The 21110-nt window shown below is 40.2% G+C and overlaps 2 protein-coding genes across 3 annotated transcripts; both read left to right on the forward strand.

Annotated features, from left to right (window-relative positions):
- The first annotated feature begins 29 nt into the window (after nucleotides 1-29).
- On the forward strand, nucleotides 30-20366 carry LOC5509958 (AMP deaminase 2). 2 transcript variants are annotated; one of them, XM_048732167.1, is made up of 15 exons: nucleotides 30-193; nucleotides 1113-1510; nucleotides 5023-5221; nucleotides 5314-5530; nucleotides 5733-5862; nucleotides 5998-6129; nucleotides 6534-6596; nucleotides 6925-6979; nucleotides 7849-8089; nucleotides 8381-8507; nucleotides 9366-9529; nucleotides 12974-13094; nucleotides 13527-13700; nucleotides 14680-14790; nucleotides 19668-20366. In XM_048732167.1, exons 1-15 carry the CDS (start codon nucleotides 151-153, stop codon nucleotides 19821-19823), a joined length of 2331 nt encoding a protein of 776 aa, XP_048588124.1. In that variant the 5' UTR covers nucleotides 30-150; the 3' UTR covers nucleotides 19824-20366. The 2 variants fall into 2 exon arrangements, with proteins under 2 accessions (XP_048588124.1, XP_048588123.1); XM_048732166.1 differs by lacking the exon at nucleotides 30-193 and having other exon boundaries at nucleotides 950-1510.
- Nucleotides 15994-19522, forward strand: LOC125572166. The gene is made up of 2 exons (XM_048732168.1): nucleotides 15994-16912; nucleotides 17566-19522. Exons 1-2 carry the CDS (start codon nucleotides 15994-15996, stop codon nucleotides 17598-17600), a joined length of 954 nt encoding a protein of 317 aa, XP_048588125.1. The 3' UTR covers nucleotides 17601-19522.
- Nucleotides 20367-21110: the final 744 nt, after the last annotated feature.

A 21110-nucleotide genomic window follows, 5' to 3' on the forward strand; every position in this document is an offset into this window, starting at 1 on the left:
CGATTTCCGGTACTTTGTTCATACAAGTGAGGCTATGTCAAGTGATCTGTTTTCGTTCCGTGTGTTCATTGCCGTTCGTCGAGCGTGGCATTTTATCCATTTAGTCTCTTCTTAGCGCTATCTTCAGCGGATTTTTGTTTTATTGGGGCTATGAGTCGGGCACAAAACAGCCATGTGGACGGACATTTGGATGGTAGGTTTTAGAGTGGATAGTTGCATTTGATTTTATTGGCATTTCATCATTTCGCTGCGGCGAAATTTTGAAATACGGGTGGTATTTTTGTCGATCTTTAAGTCCTAAGGTCATCAGATCATCTTGTTTCGGTTGCAAATGTGCATTTTCCCACACTGTAACATCGCCAGACGGAGAAGTTTTTAAGCCATACATCCCCATAAGCCCATGTAGTGCTATCGTTTCTTTGTATCCCTTTGAATGTTCGCAAACTTGCTCTCAAGGGAATTTCTTTGCGGCAGTGAACGAGAAATGAATGATTTAAAGGGGATAAAAATAGCGCAAATACCCGAATAATATAACGGAAAACACATGGTTTTATCATCACTGTCTATTGCTATATCGTGGACCTTTCTAGTAGGTACATAATTCTCAAAGAGAAATGTTCCTAATGATTTCAGTGCTCTGAAATCTCAAATCTTTTTGAGAGGATACGATTTGCCAACATCACATGCAATCGTTTGCAATATCACATTTCAGGATGTAATCCTGTTTATCATAAAATACCCCGTACGTAGAAGTGAAAGATAGTGAGGATTTAATAGAAAAGAAAAAGACCACTCACATTGTTTTATTTTCTTGCTATGTAGGAATAAGCTCGCGAATATTTGTTTTGTTTTACACGCTTTGTGCTACATCATCTATTCATGACTTGACCAATCAGATACTTTGTAAGAAATCTTTTGTGCAAGCCCAGCCAATCACAATACTCGTAATATCTTGAAGAGAGAAGAGTACAAGATTGTTTACTACAAAATGGCGGACGACGAGCTAAGGAAAAGTCTTCCCGGGAATTCCGATGGCGGTCGGCCGCCTTATCGGCGAAACAAAAGTTGGGAGCCCCAACCAACTTTACCTGATATTTTCCGTTTTCCACCAGATACAATGAGAAGGCAGAGATTCTTATCACAAGAATACTTAAGCCACCAGAAACAAGAGACCAAGAAAAAACACGATGTCTTTACCACGCTACAAGAAACGCTCGAGGTCCTTAGAGACGACGCAGAGACGTCAAGAGATCAATTCAAACGCGACGACATGTGGTGCAGACCTTTTGAAATCCCAGAGCATCCGATCGAGCAATTGGAACTCAAAAAGGAAGAAATCAATCTGGAAAGACAACATTCTAAAATAATGCGAGGGAATTCGGTGTCTGGACCCCAGCTAGCCGGCGAAAGAAGCCCGTCTTCCACGGAAAGCTTGTTGGGATATGGAGGAAGCTTGGACAGCATGCCCTACTTCCACAGGGTCTCTATCTCAGGTGGAAATACAAGTGGGGTAAGTATGTAAAGAGGGTATAAATTAACTGATCTATCTTAGTTTGGGATGCCCTGAAGTGGAATTTATGCGGATTCTATCTAAGAAATTAGCATTTCTTTGAGTTTACATGTGAAACTTAGCATTCCAACATTTATATTTTATTATGTGTGCACTATACTCTTGGATTTCACACTCGAATTTTCAGACTAAGAGGTGATAAGACAGATTGAGCCAATCTCCTAATCCTGTGCATTGTTTCTTATAAACCGTGATAAGCCAGATTGAGCTGCATTATTGCTAATAACCCCAGATAAGCCAAGCTCAGATCTTACGTACCTAAAATATACACATCCAAACTCCACCTGGCAAGCAGTGGACATGCTATTCCAATATCTGTATTTTTGCAACAAATAGTGAAAAGGCAGCCCCTTTTAACCACAGTTTGCAATGCAGGGTAACTTGTTTTGATTTGAAATATATTAGACATAAGGAGATGGCTTAGTTCTACCAAAACCCTATTTCATTCTGATTGTCTGGCAAAGTGATAAGCCTAGTATGAAGATCATGTCTCTTTTTCTAGTCTATCAAAGATTATATGCTCTGAATTGTTAATTTTTCATACACTTTTGAGGTGTAGAGCAGTTAGCTTCCATATTAAAAAATATATTTAAAAAAAAGAATCAGATAGATTGTCCAGCTTTTGTCTTCTCTATATATCCTTTATAAAGCAATGGGCAACACAGACATACCTATGATACCTTGTTACTCCCTTTATATAGCAATGGGTAACACAGACATACCTATGATACCTTGTTACTCCCTTTATATAGCAATGGGTAACACAGACATACCTATGACAACTTGTTACTCCCTTTATATAGCAATGGGCAACACAGACATACCTATGATACCTTGTTACTCCCTTTATATAGCAATGGGAATACAGACATACCTATGATACCTTGTTACTCCCTTTATATAGCAATGGGAACACAGACATACCTATGATACCTTGTTACTCCCTTTATATAGCAATGGGAACACAGACATACCTATGATACCTTGTTACTCCCTTTATATAGCAATGGGCAACACAGACATACCTATGATACCTTGTTACTCCCTTTATATAGCAATGGGTAACACAGACATACCTATGATACCTTGTTACTCCCTTTATATAGCAATGGGTAACACAGACATACCTATGACAACTTGTTACTCCCTTTATATAGCAATGGGCAACACAGACATACCTATGATACCTTGTTACTCCCTTTATATAGCAATGGGAATACAGACATACCTATGATACCTTGTTACTCCCTTTATATAGCAATGGGAACACAGACATACCTATGATACCTTGTTACTCCCTTTATATAGCAATGGGAACACAGACATACCTATGATACCTTGTTACTCCCTTTATATAGCAATGGGTAACACAGACATACCTATGACAACTTGTTACTCCCTTTAGATAGCAATGGGAACACAGACATACCTATGATACCTTGTTACTCCCTTTATATAGCAATGGGTAACACAGACATACCTATGACAACTTGTTACTCCCTTTATATAGCAATGGGCAACACAGACATACCTATGATACCTTGTTACTCCCTTTATATAGCAATGGGAACACAGACATACCTATGATAACTTGTTACTCCCTTTATATAGCAATGGGAACACAGACATACCTATGATAACTTGTTACTCCCTTTATATAGCAATGGGAACACAGACATACCTATGATACCTTGTTACTCCCTTTATATAGCAATGGGAACACAGACATACCTATGATACCTTGTTACTCACTTTATTTATGTTTGCTGAAAACAGGTAGGCTCTTCTTTGCCATTACCCTGTCTATCTGTGTGTTGCCTAAGAGTGACAGAGTGGGGGGGGGGGGGGGGGGGGGGTGGGGTGGGGGGAGAGAAAGGGAATTGTAACCTCCCTCTTAACACATTGACCCCTCAACCGGCCTGTACCGGCTTTGGGAAGTACCCACAACCCAAAAAATTCATAAATTCAAAATAAACACAACAAGATGAAGATACTAAGGCATCAGTCTAAGGGATAAATGGTCTTGCAGATATGCATCCAACCAAGGTGTTGGCATCTACTCTTAAGCCAAATAATAGCACAGGTTCTTTGACAAATCTCAAATCGAACAAGGAGAGAAAAGCAGAATCACCCCTCTCAATAAAACGCTCAAAATACCACACAAGGGAGAGAAATCAGCAAACACAGCTCAAGACACAAATAGATACCTTTATTCTGATCCTCCAGGTACATTTCCTTGGCCTCAAAACACAATGTTCATTCCTTGAAGGATTGTACAACCACGAAAATATCTTTACGTATTGCAAAGCATTCTGGGAGATCCAGGGGAAAATTCACGAGGGGAGGGCCAGTCAACACTCCTCTCCCCAAAGTCAGATGGTTTTTTATAAGTCTTTTCACCCCGAAGCCAAACGAATCAATTCCAGGCCATACAAACCCAGAATAGCAGTGTAAACAATTTTGGAATCAATTTGGTTTCAGAAAAGACAGCATTTAGGAGAGCTGTGGTGATTCATTAGAAAATTATTTTCTCATCCGGGCAAAGCCAAACAAGAAAAAATAATCATGAATCCACCTTTGCTTGCAAATATCCATAAGCAAAGCACTCAATTATGCCCCAAAAGACTTCATGATGTCCTGAGACACTCTCCTAATATGCTCATAGCTGTATTTTTGATGAAAAATACAAGCAACCATCAACTTGTGCTGGCTTCAGCACATCGACGAGGGATTAAAAGTGGGGACCGCAAAGCACTGTTGGAAAGCTTGGATACCACTGACTAGGTGCAGCTGTGTTTGACTTTGACGGGCTGTATAAAACTCAGAATTAGGGGGGAGGTATCTGTTTTCAGTCTGTTTTTTGTAAATTCAGCTCCAAAAAAGCCAGGAGTCAATGGGTTAATACAGTCCTCAGTTTACAGTATTTATAAGCATCACTTTATTTCAATTGCTTCACCTGGAGGGTGGGGGTGGGGGAGAGAAAGGGAATTGTAACCTCCCTCTAAATACAGTCCCCAGCTTACATTATTTATGAGCATCACTTTATTTCAATTGCTTCATCTGGAGGGTGGGGGTGGGGGAGAGAAAGGGAATTGTAACCTCCCTCTAAATACAGTCCCCAGCTTACATTATTCATGAGCATCACTTTATTTCAATTGCTTCATCTGGGGGATGGGGGAGGGGCTGGGTACAGAGTTTCTCCCTGTAGTGCCTCTGCCTCCCATTGCTCAGTTAAAAGTTTAATGTCCAGTTCCAATATGAATTTAGTTTATTGTTCTTGCTTTTGCTTTGAGGATTTTTCTCTTGTTTCTTTGGTATTCATACCTCCATAGTTAACACCATTCTCAGCCCTTCGCTGTGTTCTGTGATCAGACTTGAGGCCTACAGCAGCTACCTGTGGTGCAAAGTGGTTGACAAACTTCCATAATTCCTTTATTATTTTTTATATCTAGGTTCCTGTAGAGGAATTAAAGCAAGCCGCCAAGCTCCTGGTAGAAGCACTCTTCATTCGCTTCAAATACATGTCACTCAGCCTTCAGAGCATCTGTAGTGCAACCTCAACAGCTCTCAGCACAGTCCATGATGATTACAAACTTGAGAAATTCTATGGCGATAGGGGAATGCATGTGCCAGATGAACCAGAAAACACACGTAAGTCTCATTTACTATATGAAATAAAGTAGGTGTTAAACAACACCTAGCATCTTGATCTAGCATCTAAATGTTGTTATTGATATCCACAGACATCACAGACTTTTCAAAAGAGTCTCCATTTGACTGTGAGGTTCAGGGAGATTGTGGCTATGCGGTGGAGATGATTGATGGTGTCATTCAAGTGATCTCATGCAGGCGAGATCACAAGAACCGACCTAGTAACTGCACTGTGCACCCTTTTCCTGATTTACAAGAGTTCTTTGAGGATCAGAATATTCTTCTAGCTTTGTCTACCCATGGGCCAATGTGAGTGAATTCTGTTTGAATGTCAAAGGGGTTTGTTGTTGCCCCCATACAAACAAAGTATGGTTGAGTATGGCTCTTTAAAAGCCATTTATAATTTTATATCAAAATATCTCTTGCCATTTCTTTCTAGGGTCTTTCTGGCCTGCTTTCTTTTTCTTATCATTGCTGGCAATGTGACTAAGGTTGACCTTGCATTTTTCAGCAAATCATTCGCCTACCGCAGATTGAAGTACTTGGAATCTCGCTACTCTCTTCACACTCTTTTGAATGAAATGAAGGAACTAGCGGCAATGAAAGAAGTGCCTCATAGAGATTTCTATAATGTTAGAAAGGTAGAGTATGAAATGTTGATAAACCAGTTATGTCAATGATTTAATTATAAGGATTAGGAGTATAAGTATAAACTTCTAACAATATGCTTAAATTTTTTTCATTCCATTATATTTATATCCTGTTTTTTTTTCCAGGTTGACACTCACGTCCACGCAGCATCCTGCATGAACCAGAAACATCTCCTTCGTTTCATTAAGAAGAAAGTGAAGTGCGAAGGAGATGAACCGGTGATAATGCATGATGGAAAAGAAGCAACACTGCGTGAGGTATGCTAGTACTTTAGTTAAGCATATAACAAAGTAATCCTAGCTTGAAGTACAGTGCCTTGTTGTCTCTCTGTAAAATGTTCAAATATTGGCATTATTCAAAACAAATTGTGCTCTGGAATTTAATTAAAAATGATGTTGGTTTTCTCAACTGTCCTGCAGTTAAACTTTCTTTATGTCTTGATTTTATTAGTAGATACCAATGCATTGTGTTGGTCTTTGTGATGTACATAGGGTTGATTATTTGCTATATTGATATGAACTTATTTATTTTGTAGGTGTTTGCGATGCACAGAGTATTGATTATTTGTTATAATGATATAAACTGATTTATTTTGTAGGTGTTTGCGATGTACAGAGTATTGATGGTTAGTTATATTGATATGGACTGATTTATTTTGTAGGTGTTTGCCATGTTGAATCTCACTCCCTATGATCTTAGTGTTGACACCTTGGACGTACATGCCGTGAGTAACAAACATCATATTTATACCTTGATCACTTTACCCCTTCCTGCAGCCAGAAAGCTCAGCTCACAGTCACACCTAATTCCAAGTAAAGATAGCCTAAAGGCTACCCAATTCAAATCTTGCTTGAAGATTAGTTGCTTCAAGACAATGACTAGGACTCTCTTTACCAAGTATTTGATAAAGAGCTATAAAGCCCTGTTGCTGTTGTTGATTAATTAAGCTGTGAGCTTGTGAGGTGTTGCTTTTAACACCCTCAAACTCCCAACCATAGCATGTAACCCCCCCTTGATTCTGACTTTGTAAAATATTTTTGCATTGTCAACAGGATAGGAACACTTTTCACCGTTTTGACAAGTTCAATTCCAAGTACAACCCAGTTGGTATGTTGATAACTCATATAATAACACTAAATATTAGTTACTTGCTCACACTTTACTGTGCTACCGGCTTAATTTCCTCCTTTTTCCTACTTACATTATAAAATGATGATAACAAAAAAATGTTTTCAAAGATAATATTGTTGAGGTGCAAATGTCTCCCACATCTACAACATGAATAATAAGGGGGTCCATTGAGCATGCAAGTTTTTTGGCTTGGGATAGAGAACAGGTTAAAAATACTTTATTCTCGATATTGTATTTTTGTATAGGGACAGAACTTGGTGAGTAACTGTATTGAAGGTTCCCCTAAGTTCCACTAAAACGAGGAAGCCTGGAATTGCTTATTTGACAATTTTTAAGCGAGGAAATTGAATTTTCAAGAGGATTTAAAATATAAATAATAATTGTACAAATTCTCTCTTTGGTCATGTCTAATCGAAATAATATATACCTCTGTCCTTTGCGTATATATGAAGACAACCACTAAGCTTTCATGGGCTGAAGACAACAAAGGTGTATCTGCAATGTTGCCCGAAGCAAAGGTAGAAAATGTAGTATGCGGACAAAAAAAATGTACATGGTCAGTTTAGACTTGCCACTATGATCCCCATGATGCCATCATGATTTGAGACTACTAGACGTCAATTTTATAACGAGTAAAGTGAAAAAAATGCTAAAGAATTACTAACGAGCCTCCTTAATTCATCTTTCATAAACCAATATATTTCTCCTATTTTTTATAGCAAAGCTGAATAAAACACTGGAAATTTTTTATTTTTTATAGATTCCCTTGGAGTTCCTCTCTGAAAACATCCAATTTTAAACTTTGTTGAAATCTGTTATTCTGAAATATATGTTTTGTGTGAAAGGTGAAAGCAGGCTTCGAGAGATCTTCCTAAAGACAGACAACTACATAGATGGCAGATACTTTGCACAGCTAATGAAGGAAGTGATGGTGGACTTAGAGGAGAGCAAGTACCAGAATGCAGAGCCGCGCATCTCTATCTACGGCCGGTCCATAAATGAGTGGGACGCATTGGCTAAATGGGCAGTTAACCATGATGTTTTCTCCGAGAATGTACGCTGGGTCATCCAAATACCAAGGCTATTGTAAGTTGTTTGAATGACTATAATTACAGTAACTAGCAAGCCCAGAGACAAGTTAGATATTATAGAATAATAGCCTCTGTACATAGCTATAAGTCCAATAACCAACTCAGATTTTAAGTATGTCACTCAGCCAATGTCTACTGTACATACCTAGCTAGCTGGTCCACTTAAAAAGTAAGGTATTTAAAGCCAGTTTATTTGAATTTGGTATTAAAATTCGCATTATTTGAATTGCAACCTTTAACTCCCACAATCTCTAGATATAATGAAAGCATATTCTGTTCCCATTAGTGATGTGTACCGTGCAAAGGGGCTGGTAAAGAACTTCCAGGAGATGCTAGAGAATTTGTTCATGCCTCTTTTTGAAGCAACCATCAATCCACAGTCCCACCCCGAACTTCACAAGTTTCTCACACAGGTAACATTGCTATGGAAGAGTTATGTTACTTTGTTCTTAAAAACTGAAATGAAAGACTCTAGATCCTCCTTTTTTGATGAGGTCTTTTTTGTCTATTTGTAGTATATCAATCCATTTTCATATTCCATTTTGTACTGCCCCTTTTATTAACTCTGGATCTGTAGTGGACTTGAAAAGTGATTACCGTAATGATTTGAATAAGCGCCCCCTCCCCAAGAAGTGCTCCCCTTTGACCTTGAATTTTGGAATAACCGCTCCCTCCCTCCCCCTAAAAGTATCCGAACAAAAGCACCAATTGAATGAAGTAAATCTTCATTCAAATTAACTCACATTGACATTCAAACATAACAACGATATTGACATTGATTTTAAACAATCTAACAGCATTTCTACTGTAAGTTCTGTCTCTCGCAAATAAAGAACCTGGTATTTTCCATCAAAATGAAATAAGTTCCCCTCCCAAAAAAACACCCCCTCTCTAATAAGCTACCCCCGTTAAAGACCCTAGGAATCATATAAGCACCACAGACGCTTTTTTAAATCATTACTTTAATCAAAATATGTGCTCCTGACAGTCCAAGTTTTTTTTTTATTGTGGGAGCCAATGTTTAAAGGTAATATCCTGTGATTATTTTAAAAGTATTTTTTATTGTGGGAGCCAATGTTTAAAGGTGATATCCTGTGATTATTTTAAAAGTTTTTTTATTGTGGGAGCCAATGTTTAAAGGTAATATCCTGTGATTATTTTAAAAGTTTTCAAATTGAGCTCAAAATTGCATTTATTGAATTACACTACTTTTGGATTTTCTATAAATGAATTATTTGAGACTAAAAGTATGTTGTACCATGTGTGAATAGGTGATAGGCTTTGACAGTGTTGACGACGAGAGCAAGACTGAGAAATCCCTTTTCACTGAGACCAGCCCGCTCCCTGCCAACTGGACATCACAGGATAACCCCCCTTATGCATACTATCTATACTACATGTACTCCAACATGGTGGTGCTCAACCACCTCAGAAGGTAAGGGCAGGGCACGTGGCCAAGAACATGTCAAGTCAGACCTTTAGTTTATATGCTATTCTTTTCATGTGCCCTTCCAAATGCAAATGCATGCCAAAATTAAGATGATATTTGCATATATTTACTTGTAGTACAAGAACAGCTTTTAGACTATGTCTTTATCTTTGGAAACAACCACAGAATGTACTGGGTCCTAAAGTTTGAGCCCAGCCCCCCCTTCCCCCCTTCCCCCTTGACTGTATCATACCAATAAACACCCCCCCCCCTTCCCCCCTTGAATGTATCATACCAATAAACACCCACCCTTCCTCCTTGAATGTATCATACCAATAAACACCCCCCCTTCCCCCTTGAATGTATCACACCAATAAACACCCTCCCCTTCCCCCTTGACTGTATCATACCAATAAACACCCCCCCCCCTTCCCCCCTTGAATGTATCATACCAATAAACACCCTCCCTTCCTCCTTGAATGTATCATACCAATAAACACCCCCCCTTCCCCCTTGAATGTATCATACCAATAAACACCCCCCCCCCTTCCCCCTTGACTGTATCATACCAATAAACACCCCCCTTCCCCCTTGAATGTATCATACCAATAAACACCCCCCCTTCCCCCTTGAATATATCACACCAATAAACACCCCCCTTCCCCCTTGAATGTATCACACCAATAAACACCCCCCTTCCCCCTTGAATGTATCATACCAATAAACACCCCCCCCTTCCCCCTTGAATGTATCATACCAATAAACACCCCCCTTCCCCCTTGAATATATCACACCAATAAACACCCCCCTTCCCCCTTGAATATATCACACCAATAAACACCCCCCTTCCCCCTTGAATGTATCACACCAATAAACACCCCCCTTCCCCCTTGAATGTATCACACCAATAAACACCCCCCTTCCCCTTGAATGTATCACACCAATAAACACCCCCTTCCCCCTTGAATGTATCATACCAATAAACACCCTCCCCTTCCCCCTTGAATGTATCATACCAATAAACACCCCCCTTCCCCCTTGAATGTATCACACCAATAAACACCCCCCTTCCCCCTTGAATGTATCATACCAATAAACACCCTCCCCTTCCCCCTTGAATGTATCATACCAATAAACACCCCCCTTCCCCCTTGAATGTATCACACCAATAAACACCCCCCCTTCCCCCTTGAATGTATCATACCAATAAACACCCTCCCTTCCACCTTGAATGTATCATACCAATAAACACCCCCCCCTTCCCCCTTGAATGTATCATACCAATAAACACCCCCCCTTCCCCCTTGAATGTATCATACCAATAAACACCCCCTTCCCCCTTGAATGTATCAAACCAATAAACACCCCCTTCCATGTATCATACCAATAAACCCCCCCTTCCCCCTTGAATGTATCATACCAATAAACACCCCCCTTCCCCCTTGAATGTATCATACCAATAAACACCCCCTTCCCCCTTGAATGTATCATACCAATAAACACCCCCCTTCCCCCTTGAATGTATCACACCAATAAACACCCCCCCTTCCCTCTTGAATGTATCATACCAATAAACACCCCCCCTTCCCCCTTGAATGTATCACACCAATAACCCCCTTCCCTCTTGAATGTATCATACCAATAAACACCCCCCCTTCCCCCTTGAATGTATCATACCAATAAACACCCCCCTTCCCCCTTGAATGTATCATACCAATAAACACCCCCTTCCCCCTTGAATGTATCATACCAATAAACACCCTCCCCTTCCCCCTTGAATGTATCATACCAATAAACACCCCCCTTCCCCCTTGAATGTATCACACCAATAAACACCCCCCCCCTTCCCCCTTGAATGTATCATACCAATAAACACCCTCCCTTCCTCCTTGAATGTATCATACCAATAAACACCCCCCCCCTTCCCCCTTGAATGTATCATACCAATAAACACCCCCCCTTCCCCCTTGAATGTATCATACCAATAAACACCCCCTTCCCCCTTGAATATATCATACCAATAAACACCCCCCCTTCCCCCTTGAATGTATCATACCAATAAACACCCTCCCTTCCTCCTTGAATGTATCATACCAATAAACACCCTCCCTTCCTCCTTGAATGTATCATACCAATAAACACCCCCTTCCCCTTGAATGTATCATACCAATAAACACCCTCCCTTCCTCCTTGAATGTATCATACCAATAAACACCCCCCTTCCCCCTTGAATGTATCACACCAATAAACACCCCCCTTCCCCCTTGAATGTATCATACCAATAAACACCCCCCCTTCCTCCTTGAATGTATCATACCAATAAACACCCCCCTTCCCCCTTGAATGTATCACACCAATAAACACCCCCCCCCCCTTCCCCCTTGAATGTATCACACCAATAAACACCCCCCTTCCCCCTTGAATGTATCATACCAATAAACACCCCCCCCTTCCCCCTTGAATGTATCACACCAATAAACACCCCCCCTTCCCCCTTGAATGTATCACACCAATAAACACCCCCCTTCCCCCTTGAATGTATCATACCAATAAACACCCCCCCTTCCCCCTTGAATGTATCATACCAATAAACCCCCCCTTCCCCCTTGAATGTATCATACCAATAAATCCCCCCTTCCCCCTTGAATGTATCATACCAATAAACACCCCCTTTCCCCTTGAATGTATCATACCAATAAACCCCCCCTTTCCCCTTGAATGTATCATACCAATAAACCCCCCCTTTCCCCTTGAATGTATCATACCAATAAACACCCCCCTTCCCCCTTGAATGTATCAAACCAATAAACACCCCCCCTTCCCCCTTGAATGTATCATACCAATAAACACCCCCCTTCCCCCTTGAATGTATCACACCAATAAACACCCCCCTTCCCCTTGAATGTATCATACCAATAAACACCCTCCCTTCCTCCTTGAATGTATCATACCAATAAACACCCCCCCTTCCCCCTTGAATGTATCATACCAATAAACACCCCCCTTCCCCCTTGAATGTATCATACCAATAAACACCCCCCTTCCCCCTTGAATGTATCACACCAATAAACACCCCCCCCTTCCCCCTTGAATGTATCATACCAATAAACACCCCCCCTTCCCCCTTGAATGTATCATACCAATAAACACCCCCCCTTCCCCCTTGAATGTATCATACCAATAAACACCCCCGCTTCCCCCTTGAATGTATCATACCAATAAACACCCCCCCTTCCCCCTTGAATATATCACACCAATAAACACCCCCCCCCCTTCCCCCTTGAATATATCACACCAATAAACACCCCCCCCTTCCCCCTTGAATGTATCACACCAATAAACACCCCCCCCCCCCCCTTCCCCCTTGAATGTATTATACCAATAAACACTAGTCCATTTTCTTTTATCAACACAACAAATGACATATGTACATTGTCTCTGTTATCTCAGGGAGCGTGGGTTCAACACCCTAAGGTTACGCCCCCATTGTGGGGAGGCTGGTCCAGCGCATCACCTGGTGACAGCTTTTATGCTTGCGGAGAACATCTCCCATGGTCTCCTGCTGAGAAAGGTATCACAATATCATGAACACTAAAATTCACTAAGAGTCGAGAGGTATTTTGCTTTATCTAAACCCTTAAAGCATGCCTTTCCTGAACTTTTCTATAAAATATGGTAAAGTTTTGAAGAAAGACTGAGGCTCATGTATTTTCTCTTTTTGTCCATATCAATTTAGCTATTTACAGTACCCTATTGTTGAATTCTGTTTGTGTGTGTTTGTGGAACTCAATAATTGAAAGATCAATTCAATGAAAACACAGGATTAGCACGCACCGAAAAATTATTTGTGAATCCGAGATTTTCCCACATAAATTTCTCTGAAGTATTATATGATCTTGTTGTAACTTTGTTGTATGCTTCTATGATGTTATGGACGTAGTAATGTTTTACTGTCTATCTTCCTCTGTTTGTGATTGTCCATGGTGCTCTCTCGTGTCCCCAGGTCCCGGCTCTTCAGTACCTATACTACCTGGCACAAATAGGCATCGCCATGTCTCCTCTTAGCAACAACTCGCTCTTCCTCAACTACCAGCGCAATCCGCTGCCCGAGTTCTTGGCGCGTGGGCTTCAGGTGTCCTTATCCACGGATGATCCACTTATGTTCCACTTCACTAAGGTCAGTACCTACTAAAGAGACATATATTAGATATGGCAGTTTTGCGACTATCATTGGCATCGTTTTGCTAGGACTACCCCTCTCCTGCACCAGGGCAAGGAGGGGATAAAACAGACATTATCCTCACACTCCAGGGTCCACCCCTTTCACACACCAGGGCAAGGAGGGGACAGAGTAGACATTATCCTCACACTCCAGGTTCCACCCCTTTCACACACCAGGGCAAGAAGGGGACAGAGTAGACATCCTCACACGCTAGGGTCCACTTCTTTCACACACCAGGGTAAGGAGGGGACAGAGTAGACATTATCCTCACGCTCCAGGGTCCACCCCTTTCACACACCAGGGCAAGGAGGGGACAGAGTAGACATCCTCACACTCCAGGGTCCACCCCTTTCACACACCAGGGCAAGGAGGGGACAGAGTAGACATCCTCACACGCTAGGGTCCACCCCTTTCACACACCAGGGCAAGGAGGGGACAGAGTAGACATCCTCACACTCCAGGGTTCACCCCTTTCACACACCAGGGCAAGGAGGGGACAGAGTAGACATTATCCTCACACTCCAGGGTCCACCCCTTTCACACACCAGGGCAAGGAGGGGACAGAGTAGACATTATCCTCACGCGCTAGGGTCCACCCCTTTCACACACCAAGGCAAGGAGGGGACAGAGTAGACATTATCCTCACACTCCAGGATCCACCCCTTTCACACACCAAGGCAAGGAGGGGACAGAGTAGACATTATCCTCACACTCCAGGGTCCACCCCTTTCACACACCAGGGCAAGGAGTGGACAGAGTAGACATTATCCTCACGTGCTAGGGTCCACCCCTTTCACACACCAGGGCAAGGAGGGGACAAAGTAGAAATGATTGCGTGCCGGGATCAACTCCTTTCCACCTCATTCTTTCTATCCTGTGCCCTTTCTACAAACGCTTTGCATGCTTTTTGAGATAACGCATGCATTGCTAACAGGAGCCGCTGATGGAGGAGTACAGTATCGCGGCGCAGGTGTGGAAACTGAGCCCATGTGATATGGCGGAATTGGCTCGCAACAGTGTGCTCATGAGCGGCTTTGAAGAGGAGGTTGGTTTGGTTATGTGTAATACGTCGGCAAATATATTTATGTACACAGCATAATAACTATCATGGCCTTCGTAGGTGCAAATTTCGCACCCATTACTTATACACCAACCACGTCAATCGTAACCTCTGTTCAGCTAAGTACAATGCTGTTATGCTGTTATGCTGTTATGACAGCGGCGTGGTTGGACGTGCCTAGCTTTAGCTCCGCGTTTTGAAGTCGTTGTTTGCACTTTCATGTGCATTAAGTTCATATATGTAATTCAAATATTTAGTGTTGTCGTATGTGTCTATTTGTTCTTTATTTTTTTGTGGCCATGGCTTTAACAAGAGAGGTTTTGGAAGAACTACTCGACAAGAAACTGGCGCCATTACAGGCGTCTCTTGACTTTCTAAATGAAAAGTACGACATCATCTTAAAGAAAGTCTCAGATCAAGAGGTTAAAGTAAAAGAACTCTCGAAAGAGAATTCTCGTCTTCTTTCGGAAGTGGGGCTACTCAGATCTACATTATCAAACCAAGGGAAATGGCTAAACGATCTAGAGCAATATGGCCGCCGGGAATGCCTCGAGATCCGTGGGATCCCTGAGGTTAAAGGAGAAGACACTTCTCAAATAGCGTGTCAAGTCGCCAACCTAATTGGGGTCAAGCTCTCGAGACAGGATATCTCGACCAGCCACCGCATCAAGCCTAAAAACTCGACGGCAAAGTTCCCGCCCTCCATCATAGTCAAATTTACAAGCCGTGACAAGCGAGACGAAACATACAAAGCCAGGGGGAGGTTGCGTGAGCTCTCCACACACAACGTGCCTGGCCTGGATAGATTTAAAAGTAACTCGATCTATCTCAGTGAGTCTCTCACTCAAAGAAACAAGGCATTATTCAAAAGTGCGTTGGAGGATAGAAAACAAATGAAGTATGACTTCATTTGGACTGCAAATGGAAACATCTATTTGCGCAAGAATGAACGCAGTCCATCGATTCATGTTACCGATGAATCGGTATTAATAAATCTAAGAAGCTCCAGCTTTGTTCACGAAGTCGAAGGGGCGACGGCGATGACAGATACCAACATCTCCTCCAAGAGCGACAGTGCGGCAAGTACAAATACAGCAAGTTAAGAATAAGTCACATAGCTAACATGTATTCTTTCCATCGAAGTTTACAATTAACTAGATCACATATAAGTTCTTATGTTGACTTACAATGACTAGAGTTATCTGTCACATTTGTTCTAAAATTATAAGAAAGAACTGTCGTGCTGTCGAATGCGATTCATGTTTACAGTGGTGTCACTTTAAATGCTCAAAATTGTTGCTTAAACAGTTTAATCATTTATCGCTCACCAACGATTTATGGCTCTGTCAGCCCTGCTATTCTGAAGTCTTTCCCTTTCACAATTTAAACAACAATGATCTATTGGATCTAGTCTTTAATTCCAATACATTGTGCCACTGCTCCCCATTCATTGATCGCGTTCGCCTTGAAAATCTTCCTCATCTAGACATAGTTTCTAGTTTGAATTTTCCGAATTTAAGTGACTTTGATTTAGATATTAATATTCCTAGTCAGATTAATTCAAAATACTACTCCCCCCATGAATTTCACTCGTCTTATGAGCTTTCAAATTTATCAGACAAATCGCTCTCACTTCTTCATTGTAATATAAGAAGTATTTCAAAAAACTTTGATAAATTACAAGATATGCTTTCTACTTTAAATCATCCTTTTAAGTTAATTGCTCTATCTGAAACCTGGCATTCTGACTGTAGAGAGCATATTGCTAATTGTTCTCTCCCAGGTTTTACTTATATATCGAAACCGACTAAATTTTCAGTTGGGGGAGTAGGTTTATTTATAGCTGATTCTTTTAATTTCATTTTGAGGGAGGACTTATCCATTTCAAATGATCAACAAGAATCTTTATGGGTTGAAATACAAAATAATAAGGGTAGCAAAAACATATTATGTGGAGTTATTTACCGCCATCCAAATAGTTCTCTTGACCCCTTTTTAGAACATTCCTATAAAACCATGGACAAAATCAGTAAGGAGGGAAAGCTCTGCCTTTTTTCAGGTGACATAAATTTGAATTTATTAAATTCAGACTCCCACCAACAAACAGGGGAATTTCTTAATACTTTATTTTCATATTCTTTTCAGCCACATATCTTGCAACCTACTAGAATAACTGATCATTCGGCCACGCTCATAGACAATATATTTTTTAACTCGCTCGAACATAAAACTTGTAGTGGCAATATTGTTTATCCCTTAACAGATCATCTTCCCAATTTTCTGACAATAGATTCAATTAATATCAATGTCTCAAAAAATGACTTCTACCAAAGGGACTATTCTAGGTTGGATCAGGAAGCTTTAATTAATGATTTTAGCCAAATTGATTGGTCTTTACAGTTTTATGGTATGGATAATGTTAACGATATTTTTTCCTGTTTTCTTGCTAAGTCTAATGAAATAATTAATTCCCATGTTCCAATGAAAAAACTTTCTAGAAAAGAAATTAAATTCAAAGCAAAACCTTGGATATCCAAGGGCATCAGAACTTCGATTAATTATAAGAACAGGCTCTATAGGAAGTTTATTAAATCTAGAAATCAATATCATTTTGAAAAATACAAAATCTATAGAAATAAATTGAACCATTTAATAGCAATAAGTAAGAGAAAATACTATGAAAAGTACTTTAATTTTAACAAATCTAACATAAAAAATATCTGGAAAGGGATAAAAGAAATTGTCGTGCTAAAGCCTAAGGCTCATTTCACACCTTCAAAAATTGTATCTTCTAATAAGGTTTTAACCAATGTAAATGAGATAGCAAATGAGTTCAATTACTTCTTTGCTAATGTTGGCAGAAATATCAGCAACAATATTCCAAAAGTAAACACTTTATTTTCAGAATTTCTTCCAACAGCTAATTCTAACAGCTTTCTTCTAGCTCCCACATCTACAGAGGAAATTAGAAGTATAATCTTAGGAATTAAATCAGGTAAAGCTTGTGGTTCTTATAGCATTCCAATTACAGTTCTTAAAATACTAAGCTCTATTATTTCAAGGCCTCTGGAGATATTATACAATCTGTCCTTTTCTTCTGGCATTGTACCTGATGCCTTCAAAATTGCACGTGTCATACCTATTTACAAATCAGGCTCTCATTTTGACACTTCTAATTTTAGACCAATATCATTATTATCTATTTTTAATCAGTTACTTGAAAGGTTAATGTATAACAGAGTGATAAAATTTCTAGACAAATACGATATTTTGTACAAAAATCAATTTGGCTTTCGAGCCAATCATTCTACAGAACATGCTCTTCTGCTTATTACCGATAAAATCCAAAGATCAATTGAGGGTGGTCAATACTCTTGTGGCATATTTCTTGATTTTAGCAAAGCTTTTGATACTGTTGATCATAAAATATTATTAGCAAAACTTTATTCATACGGCATCCGTGGCATAGCTTATGAATGGTTTGTTTCCTACTTATCAAACAGGCAACAGTTTGTTTCTATTGGTAATGTGTCATCTGCACCACTACCAATAACATGTGGAGTGCCTCAAGGTTCAGTACTTGGTCCACTTCTCTTTCTTCTGTACATTAATGATTTTAATAACTGCTCCAACTTATTTGACTTTCATTTATTTGCTGATGATGCCAATTTATTTTGTGCCGATTCTTCATTGACATCCTTAGAGACCAAAGTAAACACAGATCTGTATAATATAAATCGTTGGCTTTGTGCAAATAAATTGGCTTTGAACATCAGTAAAACTAATTTTGTCATTTTTCGACCAGCACAAAAGAGGCTGGCTAGTTCTATTTCTTTATCAATCAATAATAATACCATTAAACAAAAAAATAATATCAAATATCTTGGTGTAGTTATTGACTCCTTTCTTAACTGGAAGGAGCACATTAACCAGTTAAGTAAGAAAATCTCCAGAGGTGTCGGAATAATAGCAAAGCTGCGTTACTATGTATCACCAACAATTCTCACTCAGCTATATTATTCTCTAATTTATCCATTTCTTACTTATGGTGCTATTATTTGGGGCAACACATATGAATCAACAATCAAGCCTCTTTTTATTTTACAGAAGAAAGCTGTTAGAATCATAACTTTCTCATCTTACATTGAACATACTTCTCCTATCTTTAGAAAACTAAATATCTTGAAATCTCCTGATCTAATCTATTACTTAAACACAATATTTATGTACAAATTTAATTTGAATCTACTTCCAACTCCTTTTGATTCTTTTTTTACTACGGTTGCTTCAAGGCACAAATATAATACAAGACTGGCTTCTAAATCATCGTACTGCCTCCCTTTACCTCGAACTAATTATGGAAAGTTTAATATTCGTTTTAAAGGTGCCTCAATTTGGAATAACATCAAAGAACCTACCAAAACCATGCGTTTGCCTAGCTTCAAGGCTGCAATAAAGACCTCAATCCTTGAAAATTATTAGCCTCTATCTAGTTTTTTTGTTTTATTGCATTTTATTTTGCTGCTGCTTTCATGTATTTTGTATTCGTGCCTTGTACGTCCTTGCTATACGCTCCATTTAATTGAACTATTTTGTGCTGCCTAGCCAGATTAGCTTTTTAGTTACTTCTAGGCAGCCAATACCCAAAATCTGTAATTATTATTTATTTTCTTACTGTAATTTCTGTGTGTGGTATAAATAAAGTTATATTGTTGTTGTTGTTGTTACAATCTAATCAAGGGCAATAGGATTATATAGCTACTGGATTATCGTGGGGGGAGACGTTTTTCCTCTAGTTAATCTCTTAGATGGACCGATCGATGTACAATATTTTTTTGTAACGGTTGTCATCTCGTGTTTAGGTGAAGCGCCAGTGGATAGGATGCGATAAGTTGGAAGGTAGCAATGACATCACTAAGACCAACGTACCCAACATCCGCGTTTGCTTCCGACAAGAGACCCTACTACAAGAGCTGGAGACCATTTGCGAGGGCGCACGTGATCCAATCAACACTTGAACAACAAGTAGTGATCACGCGGACAGCACGCGGAGGAGAGCGTGGTCAATGCGTGTGGAATGACGGACACGGGTACAGCTCGTTGAATCACGTGAATTGCACGTGGAGGTCCGCCTACGAGGCGGGATCAAGCACGTGTAATTAAGATTATTTGCCGCAATTATAATAACGAACAAAATACTGGATTGAATTGGATTAATATATGTTTTTTATTGACACAAAAGCCAGAAGAATTTCCAAAATAGAGTATGCTATAGTGTAGCATATTTAAGAAAAAAAAACAAGGAAAAAAATGTCTGGGAAGGCTAGAAATTGATAGTAAAAGTACTCTGAAGTCGAACAGGTCCGTAATGCAAGCGGCGTCTATATGGCTTAAGTCCTATTAAGTTAGTGAGGTCCTTTTATTTAGTTATTGTTTAGATAATCTAACAAAACGTTCTTTCTAATATGTCTTATTCGTTTAGCATACGGTATGATTATATCTATTTTCTTCGTAATGTAAAGTTCAAACTTTTCAAATTAAATGATCTATGTGACAACCGAGGTGACGACTCAGCCTAGTTGTAGTTCGGGAGGCGGGCGGATATCTCATGCTCTCTTGCTCGAATTGACCTATAGCTGCTTCCACAGCGATGACGGGCTGTGCCTCGGTGGTTTTGATTGTTAGGTCCCGTGAGAATCTGATCATCGCTGAAATGAAGATCCTGGGTGTGCTGATGTCAACAATCTACTTTTACACTACCTTGTAGACTTCCACATTACCTTGTATTGCAATTTATGGATTATGATGCAAGAGATGTTTGGTTTCCTAGATTACTTATTGTGAAAAATAATTCAACCCTCCACTCGCCCCTTTCCGGATTGCGCCGAGTCGTGTGATACCGTGGTTTTGTTGTGTGAAAGCAAAAGTTAGGGAGGCTAGACGATCTTTGCATTGGCCTGGTACACATTTTCACATTTTCGACAACAAACAGCGAATTTAGAGAAGTAATGGGCCAGTACTTTAGATACTAGGACAATTCTACATTTTTTAAACCACTCGGTGTCCTGTTCGAGCTGTGAGCTTTAGTGGGATGCCCCATTGAGTCTTGGGGGTGTGGGGGGGGGGGGGGCTTTCATGTGTCATATGCAAAAAGCATAGTATTTGAAGATTCCTTAATAAGAAATGACCCACTTTTTGACCGCCAAGGGGGGGGGGGGGGGGTGCGCGCGCACCCTGCACACCCACCCACCCCCCCCCCCTGTGTACGCGCCTGGTAAATACCCTGCCACAAATGACTTCATATC

This window comes from Nematostella vectensis, chromosome 9, assembly GCF_932526225.1.
Source record: "Nematostella vectensis chromosome 9, jaNemVect1.1, whole genome shotgun sequence".
Lineage (NCBI taxonomy): Eukaryota > Metazoa > Cnidaria > Anthozoa > Actiniaria > Edwardsiidae > Nematostella > Nematostella vectensis.